This window comes from Mustela putorius, unplaced genomic scaffold (assembly GCF_011764305.1).
Source record: "Mustela putorius furo isolate JIRA1106 unplaced genomic scaffold, ASM1176430v1.1 tig00003899_pilon_pilon_pilon, whole genome shotgun sequence".
Lineage (NCBI taxonomy): Eukaryota > Metazoa > Chordata > Mammalia > Carnivora > Mustelidae > Mustela > Mustela putorius.
In genome coordinates this window covers 2747564-2772715 of record NW_025422048.1, presented here as the reverse complement: position 1 = coordinate 2772715, position 25152 = coordinate 2747564, and the positions used below count along the sequence as shown (strand labels likewise).

Sequence of the window (25152 nt, the reverse complement as noted above, 5' to 3'; positions counted from 1 at the left end):
AATTAAAAATGCTGTTACTGAGATACAGTCATAAATTAAGGCTTTAACAGCAAGGATAAATGAGGTAGAAGAGAGCATTGTTAATATAAAAGACAAAATGATGGAAAATGAAGCTGCAAAGAAGAAAGACAACACCTGGATCATGAAGGGAGACCTCAAGAACTCAGCAATTCCATAAAGTGAAATAATATCCAGATAATAAGGGTCCCAGAAGATGAAGAGCAGAAGAGAAGGACAAAAGCTTTATTTGAATAAATTATAGCTGGGAACTTCCCTAATCAGGGAGAGGAAACAGACATTCAAGTCCAGGAGTCACAAAGAATCCCCCTCAAAATCAATAAAAATACCTTGCATATAATAATGAAACTTCCAAATTTCAAAGATAAAGAGAAAATCCTGGAAGTAGTTTAGGACAAGAGGTCCTTAGCCTACAAGGGTAGACACATAAAGTGGACAGCAGACCTGTCCAAGTGACCTGGCAGGCCAGAAAGGATTGGCATGATATATTTGATGTGCTAAATGGGAAAAATATGCAGCAAAAAGTACTGTATCCAGCAAAGGTGGTATTTAGAATATAAGAAGACATAAAGAGTTTCTAGGACAAAGACTAAAGGAATTAGTGAACACTAAACCAACCCTGTAAGAAATAATATCCCATCCACAAAGACAGAGTCCAAACATGACAAAGACCAGAAAGAAACAGAGACAGTCTATAGAAACAGTGACCTTACATGTACTGCAATGGCACTAACTTCATATCTTTCAATTATCTTTCAACAATTATTCTTTTTTTATACAAAAATATTTTATTTCTGATTGTGTTATGAGTGAGAGTAAAAAATAATTATGGGGCACCTGGAGTGGCTCAGTTTGTTGGGCAACTGCCTTTGACTCATGTCATGATCCTGGAGTCCCAGGATTGAGTTCCCCCATTGGACTCCCTGCTCTGCAGGGAGTCTGGTCCTACCTCTGACCTCCCCTTCTCATGCTCTCTTTCATTCTCTCTTTCCTTCTCAAATAAATCAATAAATAAATCTTAAAAAAATAATTATTCTGAATGTAAATTGACTAAATGCTCCAATCAAAAGTTACAGGGTATCAAAACAGATTAAAAAAAAAGACCCATTGATATACTGCTTACAAGGAAATCATTTTAGACTCAAAGTCACCACCAGATTGAAAGTGAAGGTGTGGAGGACAATTTTTCAAGCAAATTGACATCAAAAGAAAGCTGGAGTAGCCATTCTTATATACTGTAATAAGAGATAAGAAGGAAACTATATCATAATGAAGGGATCTATCCAAGAAGAACATCTAACAATTATAAATATTTATACTCCTGGGGCGCCTGGGTGGCTCAGTGGTTTAGGCCTCTGCCTTCGGCTCGGGTCATGGTATCAGGGTCCGGGGATCGAGCCCCACATTGGGCTCTCTGCTCAGCAGGGAGCCTGCTTCCCCCTCTCTCTCTGCCTGCCTCTCTGCCTACTTGTGATCTCTCTCTATCAAGTAAATAAATAAAAATCTTAAAAAAAAGAAATCTAAATATTTATACTCCTAACATGGGAGCAGCCACATATATAAACCAATTAACAACAAAATTAAAGAAACACATTGATAATCTCTTCTAGTCCCGTCCATGTTGCTACAAAAGTTGGGTATTTGTCCTTTCTGATGGAGGCATAATACTCCATAGTGTATATGGACCACATTTTCCTTATCCATTCGTCTATTGAAGGGCATCTTGGTTCTTTCCACAGTTTGGCAACCGAAAAAGTCAAGCAGAGAGAGTCAATTATCATATGGTTTCACTTATTTGTGGAGCATAACAAATAGCATGGAGGACATGGGGAGTTAGAGAGGAGAAGGGAGTTGGGGGAAATTGGAAGGGGAGGTGAATCATGAGAGACTATGGACTCTGAAAAACAATCTGAGAGGTTTGAAGTGGTGGGGGGGTGGGAGGTTGGGGTACCAGATGGTGGGTATTATAGAGGGCACAGATTGCATGGAGCACTGGGTGTGGTGCAAAAATAATGAATACTGTTATGCTGAAAAAAAAAAGATTGATAATAACATTGATAATAACAATTATAGTAGGGGACTTTCACCTTATTGACATTAATAAACAGATCATCTAAACAAAAGATCAACAAGGAAACAAGGGCTTTGAATGACACAGTGGACCAGATGGACTTCATGGATATATACAGAACATTCCATCCCAAAGCAGCAGAATACACATTCTTCTCAAGTGCACATAGAGCATTCTCCATAATAGATCGCATACTGGGTCAAAAATTAGGTCTCAACCAGTATAAAAATGATTGAAATTACTATTTAATGATTGAAATTACAGCTATTTTTAGACCACAGTTCTTTAAAACTTGAAGTCAAATACAAGAAAAAATTTGGAAAAGACCACAAATACATGGAGGTTAGAGAACATGCTACCAAAGAATGAATGGGTCAGCGAGGAAATTAATGAAGAATATACTTTTAAAAGATGTATTTATTTAAAAGAAGGAGAGTGAGCACAAGCAGGGGGAGCAGCAGTCAGAGGGTGAGAAAGAGGGAGAGGGAGAAGCAGGCTCCCTGTTTTGTGGAGCTCAATCCCAGGACCCTGGTATCATGACCTGAGCCAAAGGAAGATGCTTAACTGAGCCCCCCAGGTGCTGCAAGAAGAATTTTTAACAATCATGGAATCAAATAAAAATGAAAACATGACAATTCAGAGCCATTGGGATGCAGCAGTCCTAAGAGATATGTATATAGCAATATAAGCCTTTCTTAAGAAAAAAGAAAAGTCTCAAATACACAACCTAACCTACACCTAAAGGAGCTGGAAAAAGAACAGCAAAATAAAGCCTAAATCCAGTAGGAAAAGGAAATAATAAAGAATAGAGCAGGAATCAATGATACAGAAAACAAAAACAAAAACAACAGTAGAACAGATCAGCAAAACTAGGAGTTGATTCTTTGGAAGAATTAATAAGATTGATAAGGCTCTAGACAGACTTATTAAAAAGAAAAGAGGAATGACCTAAACTAATAAAACCATGAATGAAACAGGAGAGAGCAAAACCAACATCAAAGAAATACAAACAATTATAAGAGAATATTATGAGGAATTATACGCCAACAAATTAGGCAATCTGGAAGAAATGGATACATTCATAGAAATATATAAACTACCAAAACTGAAAGAGAAAGAAACAGAAAATCTGAACAGACCCATAACCAGCAAAGAAATCAAACCAGTAATCAAAAATCTCCCAACAAACAAGAGTGCAGGGCTGGATGGTCTCCCAGCAGAATTCTACCAAACATTTAAAGAAGAATTAATACCTATTCTCTGAAACTTTTTCAAAAAAGTAGAAATGGAAGGAAAAGTTCCAAACTCATTCTATGAGGCCAGCATTACCTTGATCCCCAAACCAGATAAGACTCCATCAGAAAAAAAGAATTACAGATCAATATCCTTGATGAAGAAGGATGCAAAAATTCTCACCAATACACTAGCTAATAGGATCTAAGAGTACATTAAAAGGATTATTCATCATGACCAAATGGGATTAATTCCTGTGCTGCAAGCATGGTCCAACATCCACAAATCAATCAGTGTGATACATCAAATTAAAAAAAAAAAGGGACAAGGACAATATGGTCATGTCAATAGATGCAGAAAAAGCATTCGACAAAATACAGGATCTTTCCTTGACAAAAACTCTTTGTCACATAGGGATAGAGGGAACATATGTCAATATCACAAAAGCCATATACAAAAAACCCACAGAAAATATCATCCTCAGTGGGGAAAAACCAAGAGCTTTCCCCCTAAGGTCAGGGCCATATAAGAATGTCCACTCTCAAGAACCACATGGTCCTCTTAGTTGATGCACAAAAAGCATTTGACAAGATACAGAATCCATTCCTGATTAAAGCATTTCAAAGTATAGGGGTAGAGGGAACATTCCTCAACTTCATAAAATCTATCTATGAAAAACCCACAGCAAATATCATTCTCAATGGGGAAAAGCTGACAGCCTTCCCTTTGAGATCAGGAACATGACAAGGATGCCCACTCTCACCACTCTTGTTCAACATTGTACTAGAAGTCCTAGCAAGAGCAATCAGACAACAAAAAGAAATAAAAGGTATTCAAATTGATAATGAAGAAGTCAAACTCTCTCTCCTGGCAGATGACATGATACTTTATATGGGAAACCCAAAAGACTCCACCCCCAAACTACTAGAACTCATATAGCAATTCAGTTATGTGGCAGGATACAAATCAATGTACAGAAATCAGTTGCTTTCTTATACACTAACAATGGAAATACAGAAAGGAAAATTAGATAATTGATTCCATTTACTATAGCACAAAGAACCATAAGACGCCTGGGAATAAACCTAACCAAAGAGGTAAAGGATATTTACTCAAGGAACTACAGAACACTCATGAAAGAAATTGAAGGTGCAAAAAGATGGAAGACCATTCCATGCTCATGGATCAGAAGAATAAGCATTGATAAAATGTTTATACTGCCTAGAGCAATCTATACTTTCAATGCCATTCTGATCAAAATTACACCGGCATTTTTCAAAAAGCTGGAACAAACAATCCTAAAATTTGTATGGAACCAGAAGAGACCTTGAATTGCTAAGGAAATGTTGAAAAGAAAAACAAAACTGGGGGCATCACATTGCCTGATTTCAAGCTTTACTAAAAAGCTGTGATCACCAAGACAGCATGGTACTGGCATAAAAACAGACACACAGACCAGTAGAACAGAGTAGAGTCCAGACATGGACCCTCAACTCTATGGTCAAATAATCTTTGACAAAGCAGGAAAATATACAGTGGAAAAGACAGTCTCTTCAATAAATGGTATTTGTAGAAGAATGAAACTGGACCATTCTCTTACACCATACACAAGGATAAACTTGAAATGGATAAAAGACTCAATGTGAGGCAGGAATCTATCAAAATCCTAGAGGAAAACATGGGCAGTAACCTCTTCAACACTGGCCACAGCAACTTCTTTAAAGATATGTCTCCAAAGACAAAGAAAACAAAAACAAAAATGAACTTTTGGGACTTCATCAAGATCAAAAGCTTCTGCACAGCAAAGAAAACAGTCATTAAAACAAAGAGGCAACCCACGGAATGGGAGAAGATATTTGCAAGTGACAGTACAAAGGGCTGATATCCAATATCTATAAAGAACTCCTCAAACTCAACACACACAAAACAGATAATCATGTTAAAAAATGGCAGAAGACATGAACAGACACTTCTCCAGTGAAGACATACAAATGGCTAACAGACATATGGAAAAATGTTCATCATCACTAGCCCTCAGGGAGATTCAAATCAAAACCACATTGAGATACCACCTTACACCAGTCAGAATGGCCAAAATTAACAAGACAGTAAACAACGTGTGTTGGAGAGAATGTGGAGAAAGGGGAACCCTCTTAGACCGTTGGTGGAAATGCTAGTAGGTGCAGCCACTTTGGAAAACAGTGTGGAGGTTCCTCAAAAGATTAAGAATAGAGCTTCCCTATGACCCTATGTACACTACTGGGTATTTACCCTAAAGATACAGATGTAGTGAAATGAAGGGTCATCTGTACCCCAGTGTTCATAGCAGCAATGACCACAGTTGCCTAACTGTGGAAAGAACCAAGATGTCCTTCAACAGACGAACGGATAAAGAAGATATGATCCATATATACTTGGATTATTATGCTTCCATCAGAAAGGATGAATACCCAACTTTTGGATCAACATGGATGCGACTGGAAGAGATTATGCTGAATGAAATAAGTCATGCAGAAAGAGTCAATTATCATACGGTTTCACTTATTTGTGGAGCATAAGGAATAACACAGAGGACATGGGGAGATGGAGAGGAGAAGGGAGTTGGGGGAAATTGGAGGGGGGGACAAACAATGAGAGACTGTGAACTCTGAGAAACAATCTGAGGGTTTTGGAGGGGAGGGGGGTGGTAGGTTGTGTGAGCCTGGTGGTGGGTATTATGGAGGGCATGTATTGTATGGATCACTGGGTGTGGTGTATAAACAATGAATTCTGGAATACTGAAAAGAAATTTTAAAAAATAAATCAAAATTTTTAAAAAAAATGTGATCTGAGGATATGCAGAAGAACACACTTGAGGAAGATTTGGTACATCTTATTAATAGAATTTCAAATGCACTTTCAAGCAATCCCAGCGTGTTAACATATGTGATTGGATACCTTGACCATTACTTTAAAACCCCATGAATGACAAGTAGAGATCACTGGTGTGAATCAGGCATGGGGATGGAATTGTGTAAAACAATAATCAGTCCTGTATTGGTTCGCTATATTTTATTCCCTATCCTAATATGCCATTGAAAACCTTCCAGGGTAGACAATGTAGAAATATTGCCAAGGCAAAAGGTTAAAGTGTCCTTCACTGAGAAGATGCTGACACAGGACACAACATCAATGAACCTTGAGCACATTATGATAAAGGAAAAAAAAAAAACAGTAAAAGAAGACAACTATTGCATGAGGTCATTTACATGAATTTTCTAGAGTACCCAATCTCCTAGAGACAGGAGGTAGAATAGTGCTTTCTAGGAGTTGGGTGGTATGGGAAATGGGGATTATTCTGTGGGTACAGAGTCTCACCATAGCAAGATGAAAATGTTCTGGACATTGGTTGCACCACAATGCCAGTATACTTAATACTGCTGGACTGTATATTTAAGATGATGAAAATGGTTAATTTTATGTTATTTGTATTTACTGTCTGTAAACAGTTTAAATCCTGAAAAACCCTGCAAGCAAGAATAATGGAATTTTTATTTAAAAATCTTGATTAGATTAATCAATAAGAATATACATCTCCATTATTTTCTGAGTCTTAAAAGCAATGGTTTCCATGTCAGACTGTTTTTGGTATGTCTAACATGTAAGCCCTGATAGGGAAGAGATCTAGAAGCAGCTCTCTAGGTGGGATGGGACTGGAAGAGATTATGCTGAGTGAAATAAGTCAATTATCTTGAGAGAGTCAATTATCATATGGTTTCCTCATCATTAGAATGAGAGACCAGATCATTCTGATCTTAATTCAAACACTGACTGCCTTGGATACCAGAAGTGTGTAGACAAACCCAGGAAGCCAAGGAAAAGAAATGTTTGTTTTTTAAGACTTTCTTTTTAACAGAGAGTTGAAAATCTGAGTGATGTTCCTGTTTTGTTTTCCAGGACACAATAACATGAAAGTACATGGTGTGCTCTGTTTTAACCTTGCACATAACCTGTGGCACCACGGACTACAGAGAATGGTCAGAAACTGACTGCAGATTAAAATGAACCACAACTTTCCTTTCCTTTTTGTCTTTTGATCTATAAACAACAAGACAATTATTGAAAACTCAATCACATTTTCACTTCAATAAAATATATGCAAACAGAAAGTTTATGTTATCTGATCAAAATGGCCGCTTTAAAAGGTTAATAAGACAGGAAACAACAAGTGTTGGGGAGGATGTGGAGAAAGGGGAACCCTCTTACACTGTTGGTGGGAAGGCAATTTGGTGCAGCCACTTTGGAAAACAGTGTGGCAATTCCTCAAAAAAATAAAAATAGATCTACTCTATGACCCTGCTATTACATTACTGGGTATTTACCCTAAAGATACAGATGTAGTGAAAAGAAAGGCCATATGTACCCTAATGTTCATAGCAGCAATGTCCACAATTGCCGAACTATGGAAAGAACCAAGATGCCATTCAACAGAGGAATGGATAAAAAAGATATGGTCTATATATACTATGGAGTATTGTGCCTCCATCAGAAAGGATGGATACCCAATTTTTGTAACAACATGGACAGCACTGGAGGAGATTATGCTGAGTGAAATAGAAAGAGTCAATTATCATGGTTTCACTTACTTGTGGAGCATAAAGAATAACACAGAGGACATTGGGTAAAGGAGAGGAGAAGTGAGTTGGGGGAAATTGTTGGGAGAGATGAGCCATAGAGACTGTGGACTCTGAGAAACAAACTGAGGGTTTTGGAGAGGAATGAGGTGGAGAGTTGGGAGGACCTAGTAGTGGGTATTAAGGGGGACACGTATTGCATGGAGCACTGGGTGTGGTACATAAACAATGAATCTTGTAACACTGAAAAAATAAAATAAAATTTAAAAGTATAATAATGTCAGCAAACCGAGGGGGGAATAGGTGAATGTCCACTCTCACCACTGTTATTCAACATAGTAATGGATGTCCTAGCCTCAGCAATAAGACCACAAAAAGAAATTAAAACCTTACAAATTGGCAAAGAAGAAGTGAAATTTTCACTCTTCACAGACAACATGATACTCTATGTAGAAAACCCAAGACTGCACCAAAAAATTGCTAATAATGATACAAGACTTCAGCAAAGTAGCAGGATATAAAATCAATATACAGAAGTCAGTTGCATTTCTATACACTAACAATGAGACAGAAGAAAGAGAAATTAAGGAATAGATCCTATTTACAATTGCACTAAAAATGGCAAAATACCTAGGAATAAACCTAACCAAGGAGGTAAAGGATCTGTACTCGGAAAACTATAGAACACTTACAAGAGAAATCGAGAAAGACACAAAGAAATGGAAAAACATTCTAAACTCATGGATTGGAACAACAAATATTGTTAAAATATCTATGCTACTCAAAGCAATCTACACATTCAAAGCAATCCCTATCAAAATACCATCAGCATTTTTCATAGAGTTGGAATAATCCTAAAATTTGTATAGAAACAGAAAAGACCCTGAAAAGAACTTATCAAACTCAACATCCAAAAAACAAAAAAAAAATCTGGTCAAGAAATGGCCAGAAGACATGAACAGACATTTTCCAAAGAAGACATACAACCAACAGACACATGAAAAAATGCTCAACATCACTCAGCATCAGGGAAACACAAATCAAAACCACAATGAGATACTACCTCACACTAGTCAGAATGGCTAAATTTAACAACTTGAAACAACAAATATTGGTGAGGTTGCAGAGACAGGGGGACCCTCTTACACTGTTGGTGGGAGTGCAACTGGTACAGCCATTCTGGAAAACAGTGTGGAGGTTCCTCAAAAAGTTAAAAATAGAGCTACCCAATGATCCAGCATTTGCACTGCTACGTGTTTATCCAAAGGAAACAAACATAGTGATTCAAAGGAGCACATACACCCTAATGATTATAACAACAATGTCCACAATAACCAAACTATGGAAAGAACCCAGATGTTCCAATGTTTATAGCAGCAATGGCCATGGTCGCCAAACTATGGAAAGAACCAATATGCCCTTCAACAGACAAATGGATAAGGAAGATGTGGTCCATATACACTATGGAGCATTATGCCTCCATCAGAAAAAGGATGAATACCCAGCTTTTGTAGCAACATGGACAGGACTGGAGGAGATTATGCTGAGTGAAATAAGTCAAGCAGAGAGAGTCAATTATCATATGGTTTCACTTATTTGTGGAGCATAACAAATAGCATGGAGGACATGGGGAGTTAGAGAGAAGGGAGTTGGGGTAAATTGGAAAGGGAGGTGAACCATGAGATACTATGGACTCTGAAAAACAATCTGAGGGTTTTGAAGGGGTGGAGGTTGGGAGGTTAGGGTACCAGGCGGTGGGTATTATAGAGGGCATGGATTGCATGGAGCACTGGGTGTGGTGCAAAAATAATGAATACTGTTATGCTGAAAATAAATTAAAAAAAAAAAGAACCCAGATGTCCATCAACAGATGAATGGATAAGAAAGAAGTATTACACACACACACACACACACACACACACACACACATGCAGTGGAATATTACTCAGCCCAAAGAATGAAATAATGCCATTTGTAATGGCATGGGTGGAACTAGAGTGTATACTGCTAAAATAGGTATGTCAGTCAGAGAAAGAAAAATACCATATGATTCACTCATATGTAGAATTTAAGAAACAAAACAGATGAATGTAGGGAAAGGGAAGTGAAAATAAGAGGCAGAGAGGGAGACAAACGATATTTTTTTTAAAGATTTTATTTATTTATTTGACAGAGATTACAAGTAGGCAGAGAGGCAAGCGGAGAGATAGGAGGAAGCAGGCTCCCTTCTGAGCAGAGAGCCCGATGTGGGGCTCGATCCCAGGACCCTGGGATCATGACCTGAGCCAAAGACAGAGGCTTTAACCCACTGAGCCACCCAGGTGCCCCCATAAGAGACTCTTAACTATAGGAAATTAACTGAGGGCTGCTAGAGGGGAGGTGGGCAGGAAGATGGGGTAATTGAGGGATGGGAATTAAAGAGGGTACTTGAAGTAATGAACACTGGGTGTTGTATGCAACTGATGAATCCGTGAAATCTACCTCTGAAACTAATAATACAGTATATGTTAATTAAATTCAATTTAAATAAAAATTAAAAAAAGAAAAGCAAGAAGAAAAGGCCTCTTAACTCTACCCATAGAGTCAGCTGTGTATGCTATAGCCTCTTGGGTTTCTTTAATATCTTGGTCCCTCATGTACCATACTTATTTGCTTATTTGCTATTTAAATGAATATTAAAACTGAAAAAGTCCATACAATTTCAAGAGAAAGACCCTAAAGAAGCACCTTTGTAAAAACTATGTAGTCATCAAGGCTGATTAGCAAATCAAATTTTAAGCCCTGTCAGGAATCAGCTACTTAGCTAATACGTATTAACAAACTATCTGAATTTTTATCCTGGTAAGCTCTGAGACTGAACCCAAGGCTCAAAAATCTTCTCACCACACTGGGCAAGCAGTGATTCATGGGAGAAACAAGCTACCTCATTTATGGTTATTAGAAAATAACCATATACCTTGGCACAGCCATAGCAGTGTGCCAACGGATGAATGGAGAGAACTCTACTGCAACATAAGTGTTTCTGTATCATAACTCAGTAGAATTTTCTAGAATCCTAGTTTCTAGAGCTTAATTAGAATAGTCATCTTGTGAAGAGCTCCTGGCTAGTTATCTGGTAGAACACCCAATCAAACATTTACACTTCATGGATGGACAATGAGTTTTGGCATTTTAAGAGATGTAGTCCTACCACCGAGTGTTTTTTTTTTTTCAAGACTCTTCTAGAAAGTATTTTGTGACTGCCCCAAACTCACTTTCTTTGAGTACTTCTAAAATTCTGGGACACTTCTTTGACAACACATGTCTGTCTGTACTACCAAAGCAGGATCTGGTTGAGAATAGGGATCATTAGTAATCTGTTTCTATCCCCTCAACCCTGAATATAATACCTGGCACAGAGTAATCCCCTAGTACCTGTGTGAGGAGTGAAACTGCTCTGAACAGCCTGCAACCCATGTAATACTGCAATACATGTGTTCCCATCAGAGTGAAGAATGCACTTTTCTTAGAATAGCTATATAATCATTGTATTAGTTCTTATTCTTTTCTTTTCTCCAACATTAACAACTGTCTATTCTGTGCCATTCAGAGTAAGGTCCTAGGGATACAAAAATCAAATCATTTCAGATTACAGCCTTCAAAACAAGCATTCATTTTCCTCAGGAGACAATTAGAATTAATCATACATCATGTACCCACTGAACTTAGACAGTACCACAAAGGGGAAGCTTTTTGTTAATTCACTGTCAGTTGGACTTAATCATGTTCCAGAAAGTACGTTAGTGAATATGACCCAGTCACTCATTTTTTTCTTACAATTGCTTTCTCCCTAACTCTTCTAACTCTCCAACTCTGCTTTTCTATGGCCAGCAGATTCATATTTTCAACCTCTTCTTCAAATGCACAGCCTCTTTTGATCTTAAAACCTGACTGTCAGGGCACCTGGGTGGCTCAAGGGTTAAAGCCTCTGCCTTCGGCTCAGGTCTTGATCCCAGGGTCCTGGGATCTAGCCCTGCAAAGGGCTCTCTGCTCAGCGGGGATCCTGCTTCCTCCTCACCCTCTGTTGGCCTCTCTGCCTACTTGTGATCTCTGTCTGTCAAATAAATAAAATCTTAAAAAAAAAAAAAACCTGACTCTCACACTGAGTGTACTAGTTTATGTTCTCAAAATGTGGTTATCATTCAAAATCAAGAACTCAGGAGATCAAGGTACATATTTTCTTTGATCTCTAGTATTCCTTAGACCATTACACTATTATAGTCTTTTTTTAAAAAAAGATTTTATTTATTTGACACACACAGAGAGAGAGATATCAAGCAGGCAGAGAGGCAGGCGGCGGGCAGGGGGTGGAAGCAGGTCCCTGCCGAGCAGGGAGTCCCATGTTGGGCTCGATCCCAGGAACCTGAGACCATGACAGGTGCCGAAGGCAGAGGATTAACCCACTGAGCCACCCAGGTGCCCCTACACTATCATAGTCTGATGCTAATCTGTGCTTCTGTGATATTTCTACCATCTGGTAATACCCCTCTTCACTCTTTCTCATAGGTATTGTCTATAGAATACTTCCATCAACCCAAATGTTCCTTTGAGATGATTCCAGCACCTCCTTGGCCCCAGGTAACCACTCCTCTGCTTTCTTTCTGTGTGGTTAGATCTTTTTCCCCCTAAAGTTTCATACATATCATACAGTGTGTACTCATTAGTCTTTGGCTTTCCTCACCCAGCATTTATTCAGGTTCATTCATGTTGCTGCATCTATCTTTTTTTTTTTTTAAGATTTTATTTATTTATTTGACAGAGAGAGAGAGATCACAAGTAGGCAGAGAGGGAAGCAGAGAGAGAGAGGGAAGCAGGCTCCCCGCTGAGCAGAGAGCTCGATGCGGGACTTGATCCCAGGACCCTGAGATCATGATCTGAGCCGAAGGCAGCGGCTTAGCCCACTGAGCCACCCAGGCACCCTGCTGCATCTATCTTTAGTTCATTCCTCTTAACTTCAGAGTAGCATTCCACTGCATTGACATAATTTGTTTATCCATTCACCTATTAATGGACATCTGGACTATTTCCAGGGTTCAACTATTATGAATAAAGCTGCTGGGAAGATTTATGTGTAAGTCTTTTTGTGAGCACATGTTTTCATTTTTCTTAGTAAACACCTAGGGATGGAACTTCATGATTATATTATAAGCATGCGTTTAACTACAGGAGACTACCAGGTTTCTAAAGGGTTTATACCATTTAACATTCCCATTAGATGTATGAGTTTCAGTCAGCATGAACCTTTGACTTATGAAAATTAAATATTAATTGGTACCTTTACACATTTCCCTGACAATGAAAGTCCTTAGAACATTTTATTTCCATTTCAACTTATATACACTACATTATGGTCTAACCTTTCACTCTAGATGTATTGTATGCCCAATAAGCCAGTGTTGATATTTTATAGATTCCATAGTCATTTAGCCTTCCCCCATATATTAATTATTTTCACTTTTAAAATGCATTTTAGGGGCACCTTGGTGGCTCAGTGGGTTAAAGCCTTAAATTCAGATAAAAAAAATAAATTTTACACAGAGCCCAGGCCCAAACATACATTATTCCTTATTGTTTCCTTGCCCTGATTAGTGCACTTATCTGGTGATCTTTCTAATGCATAATCTTTCAATGGTATTCGATTTATGGGATGAATCTTTGTATTCATTTCCTATAGTTTATGTAAAAAATTACCATAAATTTAGTGACTTAAAACAACACAAATATTTTTTCGTACACTTTTGAAGGCCAGAAATCTGGCAGTTTTATGGGCCCCTTCCTTTTCTTTCAAAGCCAACAGAATAGCATCTTCAAATCTCTCCAGTTTCCTTCATCACACTGCCTTTTGCTCTGTAATCAAATATCTTTCTGCCTCCCTCATATAAGGATATTTGTGATTATATTTAGGGCCCAAACAGATAATCTCTGTGGGATAATCTCTCCATCTCAAAATCCTTCATTTAATACACATTTGCAATATCCCTTTTGCCATATAGGGTAACATTCACAGGTTCCAGAGATTAGGACATGGATATATTTGGGGGACTTAATACATTATTTAGTCTAAGACAGCCTTAGTTCTTTCTAATCCTAAACTTCATTCAGGCTCAAAGTCTTTCTTGTGTAACTTCAAAACTCAAAATCTTATTTACCAAAACTAGTAGTCCATCTTCCAGCTATAACAATATGAGTTCAAGTAATTAACAGTCCAATTTTTAGTTCTCTCTTCCATTTGAGTTCCTGAATATTTCCTTTAATTTCTTATCAGCTCAAATATTTAAAAAGAATGTTTTCTATGTTTTATCTAGCTTTTCTTGGATTTTGTAATGGAAGACTTTTCAGAGTATGCAGTTTGTTAAATTTCTAAAAATTGTTGACCCCTATATAGATTTTGTCTCCTCCACTTCACTAGAACCACTCATGATCACTAACAACCAAGCGTATCACCACAGTCAACAGTTTCTATCTGCATCTTACCTAAAAACACAGAATTTACACCAGATGATTAGTTCCTGCTTCTTGAAACATTCTCCTCTTGACTTCCATGATATTATACCCTTCTAGGTTGTTTTTTTTTTCTTTTTTCCCCTCTTTACAGGTGACTCTTGGTCTTTCTCTACTGTGGTCTCTTCTACCTGGCCAAAATGCTGCTACTTTCTAAAACATCATTTACTATTTAACTACACAGTATAGCTTCAGGATATTGATAGGAAATATTGACCTTCTATGGGGGTACTCAGCATATCCATGTGTATGCTTCACAGACACTACTGCCATAGAGGCAGTTTAGTAGACTAAAAAGAGTGGATATTTGTCTCCTAAAATTTTTTACAGTGCAGAAAATGTTCTATATGTTTTAAGTCTCCCAGGGAAAAATGCTAATGATGTACAAATCTCTTTTTAGACACCAGTAACCTTCTTTTAATGAAAATTTCCCTGATTGTAAGTACTATTGAAAAATCCTTCAAACTTTGTGTAGCCTTTAAAGATAATTTGTACTTTAAAAAAAAAATTAAAAGAGAAACAGCAATGTCAGGTAAGTATACAAAAAATGGATCATAAAAAAAAATTAAAAAAAAGCACCAAATTCACTTCTCTGTTGTCGACTTAGTTTCCCACTTGTCACTTTCTCTAGCTCTGCTCACTAATTTCCTCTTTTTAACTGAAGGCTCAGTCCCTCCCCAGTCCCTAAAGCAAACCTGACTGAGACAGGAAGCATTTTAGTAATCTTACTATTCCAACACTCTTCTCTTCCCACTTTTTTGTTAAAAATTCTGTTCTTGAAGACACTTCTCCAGTAAAAACATACAAATGGCTATCAGACACATGAAAAAATGTTCATCATCAGTAGCCATCAGGGAGATTCAAATTAAAACCACATTGAGATACCACCTTATACAAGTTAGAATGGCTAAAATTAGAAAGACAGGAAACAACATGTGTTGGAGAGGATGTGGAGAAAGGGGAACCCTCTTCCACTGTTGGTGGGAATGCAAGTTGGTGCAGCCACTTTGGAGAACAGTGTGGAGATTCCTTAAGAAATTAAAAATAGAGCTTCCCTATGACCCTGCTATTGCACTACTGGGTATTGACCCCAAAGATACAGATGTCGTGAAAAGAAGGGCCATTTGTACCCCAATGTTGATAGCAGCAATGGCCATGGTCGCCAAACTGTGGAAAGAACCAAGATGCCCTTCAACGGACGAATAGATAAGGAAGATGTGGTCCATATACACTATGGAGTATGATGCCTCCATCAGAAAGGACGAATACCCAACTTTTGTAGCAACATGGACGGGACTGGAAGAGATTAGGCTGAGTGAAATAAGTCAAGCAGAGAGAGTCAATTATCATATGGTTTCACTTATTTGTGGAGCATAACAAATAGCATGGAGGACAAGGGGAGTTAGAGAGGAGAAGGGAGTTGGGGAAAATTGGAAGGGGAGGTGAACCATGAGAGACTATGGACTCTGAAAAACAATGTGAGGGGTTTGAAGGGGTGGGGGGTGGGAGGTTGGGGGAACCAGGTGGTGGGTATTAGAGAGGGCACGGATTGTATGGAGCACTGGGTGTGGTGCAAAAACAATGAATACTGTTATGCTGAAAAGAAATTAAAAAAAAAAAAGACCTAAAAAAAAAAAAGAATTCTGTTCTTGAAACACCAGGATCTGATGATTCAGTTACTAATGCTGGGCCCAGGCATTGCTCCCATTCACTTTCCTTATCCCTACTCTGACAGTACATCATAAGACTCTGCCAACGCCTTCATCTGCACATTCTCCATAAAACAACACTCACCAAAGACCGTACGGGCAGGGACAGACTCTCTGTTGAGCCAGAAAGACACTTGAGACAGAATGACAGTCATAATACATGGCAAGTAGGTCTGGATCACAAAGTAGCCAATTTTTCGCTTGAGATGGAAGTGAGTTGTCATGACGACATATTCTCCTGGAGAAAGAGTAAAATTAGGAAATATATAGCTGAGTTAACATTGTTAATTCAAGGTGGGCCCCAACTCAGTTCATCAAGATGTTTAACTTTATATTCAAAATAAGCCATTCCAGCACCTCCCAAGTTCACATAACCATATCTCTTTAATAATCATGAAGTAGTGCATTTTTATGCAAAAATATATACTAACACTGTGCCAACACAGCTTGCTCAGAGCAATTTTGACAGATTCATTCAAATAGATCAGTGTCTTAAATAATAATAAGTAACAGTCTCTTCTACAGCATTTGCATGTGATTGGCACTCTTCTAGCACTTTAACATTTCACATCTTAAATACTTAATGTTTATAACAATGTTATAAGGTGTATATTATTGTTATCCTCATTTTATGGCCCAATAAACTGAGGCAAAGAGAGATTGAGAAATTATACAAGGTTATCCAGCTACTAAGCAGTGGAGCCTGAATTTGAGGCCATATGGGTTAGTTCCACAGCTTGTGCTTTTTAACCATAATGCTCTGCTATTTGAATGGACTTAGAGTTAGAACCAAAAGTTCATATAGCAGAATGTGGGCTGGCCTATATCACTCCACTCCAAAGTAGGAGTGAACTCTTACTGAGCTCTTGATTTATGCCAAACAACTTTGAGTATTTTGTCTCTGTCCTTCCTCTCTCCTCTCTTTTTCTCAAATAAATAAATAAATAAATAAAAGAAATATCTAAAAAATAAATATCTTCTGCCTAGGCTTCTTACTTGTAGGTTGAATTGTGTCTCCCAAAAAGATATGGTGAAGTTTTAACCCTGAGTACTTCAGAATGTGACCTTCTTTAGAAAAAAAGGTTGTTGCAGGTATAATTAGTTAAGATGAAGTCATACTGGAGTAGGCTGGTCCTTAATCCACTATGACTGATGTTTGTATAAAAAGAAGACAAATACACACAGAAAGATATATGATCATGTGGAATATTTAATATACAAAATATATAATAAATGTTATTCATAAATTAATTATATTTTGTAGATCTGAGAGACAAAGCAAGTGGACTATTCAAAAACTTAACAAATCAAGCATTCATTTTAAATAACTGAATATATTTTCTTCAATCTTCTTTTCTAGCCTTCTCTCTTTCAATATCTGTCTTCCTATCTCATTTCCAAAGAAGCAAAGAGCATGCCTAAAATGAGAAGCTGGTGAAATAGTCTATCCGTGGCTCTGGTATTCCATTACAAATACATGGATTAGCAATATTTATAGACAATAATACTTTTGTGAAAATCCCAGAACCAGGGAACAAAACTAAAGTACCCTCTTTGAACACAAAATCCAAGAAAAGTTACATTAAAAAGGTAAGAGAAGTGGCTTCAATTCACCACCTACTTCCCTCCCCTAAGCCAGCCCAATGTAGCACCTAGAGGGTTCTGCTGGGTCTATGGTTTCTCTAGTGGGAAAAGACGAGCTTAAGGCAGATATCTGTTTTCCCACAGCATTCCAGAACATTCTCCCAGAAGCCCACTTCTGCCCTGCCTCCTGGGGAATACTGGGGAAATCAACAGTCTAGACCATTTCATGTCAATTAGGAACAAAGAAGGGGGAGTGGTGAAACTTCCAGCCACCTGTGCTTGGATCTTGGTGGTGACACCATGTCCCTGCTAGCAAATTCACTGATCAGAGTCTAGCCAGCAGTTTGTCCCCGCCTGTATAGGAAATCCAACCTCTCAAAGCAGCCTGAAGCTCTGGCAAACAGATGAGTACAGGCAGAGGTACTTCCCAACATCAGAGTTTGGACCAATAGCACAACTCCAGCAGAGACCTTACCCAATGGTGGTAGTCTAGACAAAGGTATCATACTCCTTGGTTTCCTGGTGCCCTCATCCACCAAAATGGTGACCTCCACAGGTCTGAGACACCCTGGCTGTGTTGCCTGGTGGTCATGATGATCCCCAACTACCAAACTGGAGATCTCCACAGGTCAAAACCCCTGGATGCACTGCTGAGAGGGAGATGGGGGTTGTGGCACTCCAACCACCAAAATGGCGACTTCCATGAGTTGAAACAGACCCGTTGTAATACCTGGGGATCCCTACCTCCAAGCAGTAGAGCATGTCACAGTTAACCTGTGTTTCAAAACAGTGTGGCACCAAACTGCTGCAAATAGTTCATCCCCCATGCAAAAGAGGCTCCCTGTGGCCCTGCTGAACAGTGGAGCATGGACCATTGAATCATGATAGAAAACCCAGACAGATCAGTATGGTGCAAGGAGATATAATCAGTAATTAGCATCTCCCAACAAAGAAAAGCCAAGGACAAAATGGCTTCATGGTTAACCAAACATTTAAAGAAGCATAAATGCCAGTCCTCCTTAAACTCTTCCAAAAAATTGAAAAGGAGAAATTCTTCCAAACTCATTTTAGAAGGCTAACATTGTCCTGACATCAAAACCAGATAAAGACTTAGAATTAAAGAAAATTGAAGGTTGACTCTTAAACAATGCTGGTGTTAGTGGCACCAAAACTCCACACAATGGAAAATCTGCCTATAACTTCTGAATCCCCCAAAACTTAACAACTAATAACCTACTGTTGACAAGAAGCCTTACCAGTAATCGTGAATTAACACATATTTTATATAAGTATCATATACTGTATTCTTACAATGAAGTTAGGAAAAGAAAATATTATTAAGAAAATCAGAAGGAAGAGAAAATATACTTATAGTACTGTATTTATTAATAGTATAAGTTTACCTCATCTATTTATAAGACAAACCATCTTTTAAGGTATACATCAATATTGTCATATAATACAAAACACTATAAATTCTATACACATTACTGACACTAGACATCAGAAATGAAAATACAAGAAAGAAATTAATATTTATTTACAAGTATTACAATTAATACCAAAGAAGCAACAATATGAATGCTTTATGGTAGCCTATTATAATCAATTTAATTGCTTCATGGTGGCTTAGCCCATACACTGATGAATGAATTGTCACAAAATTTTTATGGCATACAATATTATAGTCATATTCATAATATGGTATTGGAAACATTGTTACTTAAAAAAAAAAAAACAACACTTGCCTTTGATGACAGGCTGATATGCATTGCCTCCAATTAGAAGAGAAAATTACTGTATGGTAATATAATTCTTTGAAAGCAAAGTTATAAAACAGAAAAATAATACATTATTCATTTTATATTAAATATCACTGACTTTATGCCTATGTAAGGATCAGCTATCCACTTCCATACAAGTCTTACACATTATGTTCTTCATAACGAATATTTAGATGATGATGATGACACAAAAATGTCTCATACAATTATTGCTGTACAGTTATTAGATAGTCACATAAGGACACAAACATGAAGTAGATAGCAAGTTTATTAACTGTATGCCATGATGATTATTTGCTATTCATTGAGTGGAATTGAATCATCATAAAGGTCTTCATCGTCCTTGACTTCTGGTAGAGTAGGTGGAAGAGGAGGAGGAGGAATTGGTTTTGCTATCTCAGGGGTGGCAGAGATAGAGGTAGTGGAGGAGATAGAAGGGGAGGTAGGACAGGCAGGCACACTCAGTATAATTTTACAGAAATACATTGTAATTTCTGTCTGACTTGTTTACTCATTTCTCTAAAACTATATGGTTTCTATATGGTACTCATCCTTCTTCCATCATTTGCTTTAGTTTCAGTGCCCATACCATAGAAGGGTCCATGTCATAAAAAATGTCAAAAGCAGTCTTGAATAATTGGAATCCTTCTTCCATATTGTATAATGTCAACTTGTTTTCTGTCACTACTTCTCCATCTTCTTCCTCATTGTCTGGCCCTGGTTCAGAAGCACTCATCTCCAACAAGTTGTTTTCTGTTAATTCCTCTGATGTGGTGTCTATTAGCTCTTGAATTCTCCAAGATCGATGTCTTGAAACCCCTCCATTCCCACTTTTTTTTTTCCATATCAAAATCTCTTTATTTCTTTGATTCTACATAAATCATGTTAAGTCATGAGCAACATTTGGACACAGTTTTCTCCAACAGAAATTTATTGTTTCAGACTTGATGGATTTCATGGCTTGTTCTGTAACAATGATGGCATCTTCAGTGTTATAATTCTTCCAGATTTTCATGTTCTCTATATTGGGGTTTTCCTACATAGGGTTGATGATATTTTACATAGAGTACCATGTATAATGAAACCTAAAGGTCCTTGTGAGACTATGGACTCTGAAAAACAATCTGAGGGGTTTGAAGTGGTAAGGGGATGGGAGGTTGGGTACCAGGTGGTGGGTATTATAGAGGGCACGGATTGCATGGAGCAATAATATATAAAATAATAAATAATATAAATATAAATAATATAAATATATATTTAATATATATAATATATTTATATATTATATAAATAGAAATATATAAATAGAAATAAAATAATATATAAAATAATAAATACTGTTATGCTGAAAATAAATAAAAATAAATAAAAAAAGAAAAAATGGAAAAAAAAGGTCCTTGTGACCTCCTGATGCAGAGGCTGAATTAGTGTTGCTGTGTTTAGGAGCAAGTAGACCACTTCAGTGCTGCTGGTGTTGAACTTATGGGTTTCTGGGCTATCAGGTGTATTACCCAATATCAAAAGAACTTTAAAAGGCAGTTCTTTACTGACAAAGTACTTCCTGACTTCAGGGACAAAGCAGTGATGGAATCAATCCAGAAAAAGTGTTTGCATTGTCTGGGACTTCTTGTTGTACAGCAAAAGAACTGGCAGCTGGTGTTTATCCTTTCCCTTCAAGATTGGAGGGTTAACAGCTTTATATATAAGGGCAATCCTGATCATAAACCTGACTAAATTTACACAAAACAGTAGAATTAGTCTGTCTCTCCCTTCCTTAAGTCCTGGTATTCACTTTTATTCCTTACTAGTACAAGTCTTGTGGCATTTTTTCCCAGTATAGGGCATTTTCATTGCATTAGAAACATATTCAGACAAATATCTTTTTTCCTTAATTATTTTTTTATTAATTTTTTTATTTTTTTATAAACATGTATTTTTATCCCCAGGGGTAAAGGTCTGTGAATTGCCAGGTTTACACACTTCACAGCACTCACCAAAGCACATACCCTCCCCAATGTCCATAACCTCACTCCCCCTTCTCCCAGACCCCTCCCCCCAGCAACCCTCAGTTTGTTTTGTAAGATTAAGAGTCCCTTATGGTTTGTCTCCCTCCCAATCCCATCTTGTTTCATTGATTCTTCTCCTACCCACTTAAGCCCCCATGTTGCATCACCACTTCCTCATATCAGGGAGATCATATGATAGTTGTCTTTCTCTGCTTGACTTATTTCGCTAAGCATGATATGCTCTAGTTCCATCCATGTTGTCGCAAATGGCAAGATTTCATTTCTTCTTATGGCTGCATAGTATTCCATTGTGTATATATACCACATCTTCTTGATCCATTCATCTGTTGATGGACATCTAGGTTCTTTCCATAGTTTGGCTATTGTGGACATTGCTGCTATAAACATTCGGGCGCATGTGCCCCTTTGGATCACTACATTTGTATCTTTAGGATAAATACCCAGTAATGCAAGCTTGTGCAGCCACTCTGGAAAACAGCATAGAGGTTCCTCAAAATGTTGAAAATAGAACTGCCCTATGACCCAGCAATTATACTCCTTAATGATTTTTTAATGGTGTTTTGGAACTCATCTGTTGCCTCATCATTGGCAAAAGCTGTTTTTCCTATTATTTTGAGATTTTTAAAACCAAAACTCTTTCTAAAATTATCAAACCATCCTTTGCTGGCATTAAGTTCCCCAACTTTGGACCCTTCACCTTCCTTTTACTTTAAATTGTCATATAATGACTTTTATTGAATTAGAATCTACAGATATGCCTTTCTTATAGCACTTGTGTACCTACATAAAAGTTGCATTTTCAATGAGAAAAAGATATTTCACAAAAAGCACAAGGTTTTTGTACCTGCAGATGTGCTTGTAGTGATAACTTCATGAATTTCCTTTTCTTTTTTTTAATAATGGTCCTTATGCTGGACTTATTTACCTTGAAATGGTGGGAGACTTTAGCTGTAGATCTCAATCTATAGTACATATCAAGCAATTAAATTTTTTTGTAATATCATGGCTTTTCTCTGCCTCTTGGGGACAATCCAAGAATCACTAGTAGCACTTTGTATGGTTTCCATATTGTTATTCAAGTTTCATGGTATTACACCTAACATGATGAAAAATATGCAAGAACCATGAGAGATTACCTTTTGCTGTGCTACACAATTTAGTGGAGAGATGAACTGCTCACAGGGAGATGATTAGCATCACATAGTGTTTTAAGTGGATATTCACAACACTTGATCTCACTACAAAAGCAACAGGAGGTGGCTATAAAATTCTTAAAGTAGTGTAGTATAAACTGGGGTTAATTTTATTCAGTTATGATTTAATACTGCATCTTTACATTTGTTTATATATTTCTCAACTGTGAATGGTGCCATGGACTATCTGGGTATATGTGCATAACTTTTGATAAATTTTAACTTTTTATAATAGATTTGTATATATTTTATGGTAGTGAATAATAAAATAGACCAGTATCTGCATATATTTTATGCATTAATGACATGTCAAACTTATCCTAATTTTTAAAAAATATTTCTAGACTATGTGGTTCATCAGTGAGTTTCCTCAAATTGTTACAAATCTCCAAACACTTTTCCAATATATTTATTGAAAAAATCCACATATAAGTAGAATCAGGTAGTTCAGACTTCTTTGTTCAAAGGCAAGCTGTACAGGCCAATATCCCTGAAGAATACAGGCACAGAAATTCTCAACAAATACTGACAAGTCAAATTCAACAGCTCTTTAAAAGAATCAAATACCATGATCAAGTGGGATTTATCCCTGGGATGCAAGAATGGTTCAACATTCCCAGTTCAAAAATGAGATATATCATATTAATAGAATGAAAGAAAAAAAAATCAAATGATCACTTCAATAGATGCCGAAAAAAACATTTAACAAAATACAACATTCATTCATGATAGAAACTCTTAACAAACTGGGTATAGAAGAAATATACCTCAACATAAAAGAAGTCCATATATGACAAACTTACAACCAACATTGTACTCAATGGTGGGTTGAAAGCTTTTCCTCTAAAATCAGGAAGAAGACATAAGTATCCACACTCACCACTCCTTTTCAACATAATAATGAAAGTCCTTGCTGGATCGATAAGATAAGAAAAATAAATAAAAGGCATCAGAATTGATGGATAAAAGACCTCAATGTGAGACAGGAATCCATCAGAACCCTAGAGGAGAACATAGGCAGTAATCTCTTCGATATCAGCCACAGCAACTTCTTTCAAGATATGTCTCCAAAGGCAAAGGAAACAAAAGTGAAAATGAACTTCTGGGACTTCATCAAAATCAAAAGCTTCTGCACAGCAAAGGAAACAGTGTAGAAAACAAAGAGGCAACCCACAGAATGGGAGAAGATATTTGCAAATGACAGTACAGACAAAAGGCTCATATCCAGGATCTATAAAGAACTCCTTAAACTCAACACACACAAAACAGACAATCATATAAAAAAATGGGCAGAAGATATGAACAGACACTTCTTCAATGAAGACATACAAATGGCTATCAGACACATGAAAAAAATGTTCATCATCACTAGCCATCAGGGAGATTCAAATTAAAACCACATTGAGATATCACCTTACACCAGTTAGAATGGCCAAAATTAGCAAGACAGGAAACAACATGTGTTGGAGAAGATGTGGAGAAAGGGGAACCCTCTCCCACTGTTGGTGGGAATGCAAGTTGGTACAGCCACTTTGGAGAACAGTGTGGAGATTCCTCAAGAAATTAAAAATAGAACTTCCCTATGACCTTGAAATTTCACTCCTGGGTATTTACCCCAAAGATACAGATGTAGTGAAAAGAAGGGCCATCTGTACCCCAATGTTTATAGCAGCAGTGGCACGGTCGCCAAACTGGAAAGAACCAAGATGACCTTCAGTGGACGAATGGATAGATGTAGTCCATATACACTATGGAGTATTATGCCTCCATCAGAAAGGATGAATACCCAACTTTTGTAGCAACATGGACAGGAGTGGAAGAGATTATGCTGAGTGAAATAAGTCAACAGAGAGAGTCAATTATCATATGGTTTCACTTACTTGTGGAGCACAACAAATAGCATGGAGGACATGGGGAGATAGAGAGAAGGGAGTTGGGGTAAATTGGAAGGGGAGGTGAACCATGAGATACTATGGACTCTGAAAAACAATCTGAGGGTTTTGAAGGGGCAGGGGGTGGGAGGTTGGGGTACCAGGTGGTGGGTATTTTAGAGGGCACGGACTGTATGGAGCACTGGGTATGGTGCAAAAATAATGAATACTATTATGCTAAAAATAAAAAATAAATTAAAAAAAGAATTGGAAGGGAAGAAGTAAAATTGTCTCTATTTGCAGATAACATAATTTTATATATAAAATCCTAAAGACTACACAAAAAAAACCAAAAACCAAAAACCAAAAACAAAAAAACAAGACAAAACCCTGTTACAACGAATCAACAAATTCAGTAAAATTACAGGATACATAAAAATTAGTAGTGTTTATTTTTTAATTTATTTTTTACTTTTTAAAGATTTCATTTATTTATTTGAGAGACAGAG

General features: G+C 37.3%; 1 protein-coding gene across 2 annotated transcripts in view; it reads right to left on the bottom strand.

Annotated features, from left to right (window-relative positions):
- The window catches only part of GABRA3 (gamma-aminobutyric acid type A receptor subunit alpha3), a 393257-nt gene that overhangs the window by 33850 nt on the left and 334255 nt on the right, over positions 1 to 25152 (bottom strand). The window contains exon 8 of one of the 2 annotated variants that reach the window (XM_004776653.2): positions 16270 to 16422. The exons of the other annotated variant lie outside the window; for it this stretch is intronic. Coding sequence (XP_004776710.1) covers positions 16270 to 16422 — 153 coding nt within the window. The remainder of the gene's footprint in view (positions 1 to 16269; positions 16423 to 25152) is intronic. 2 annotated transcript variants of the gene reach the window in all.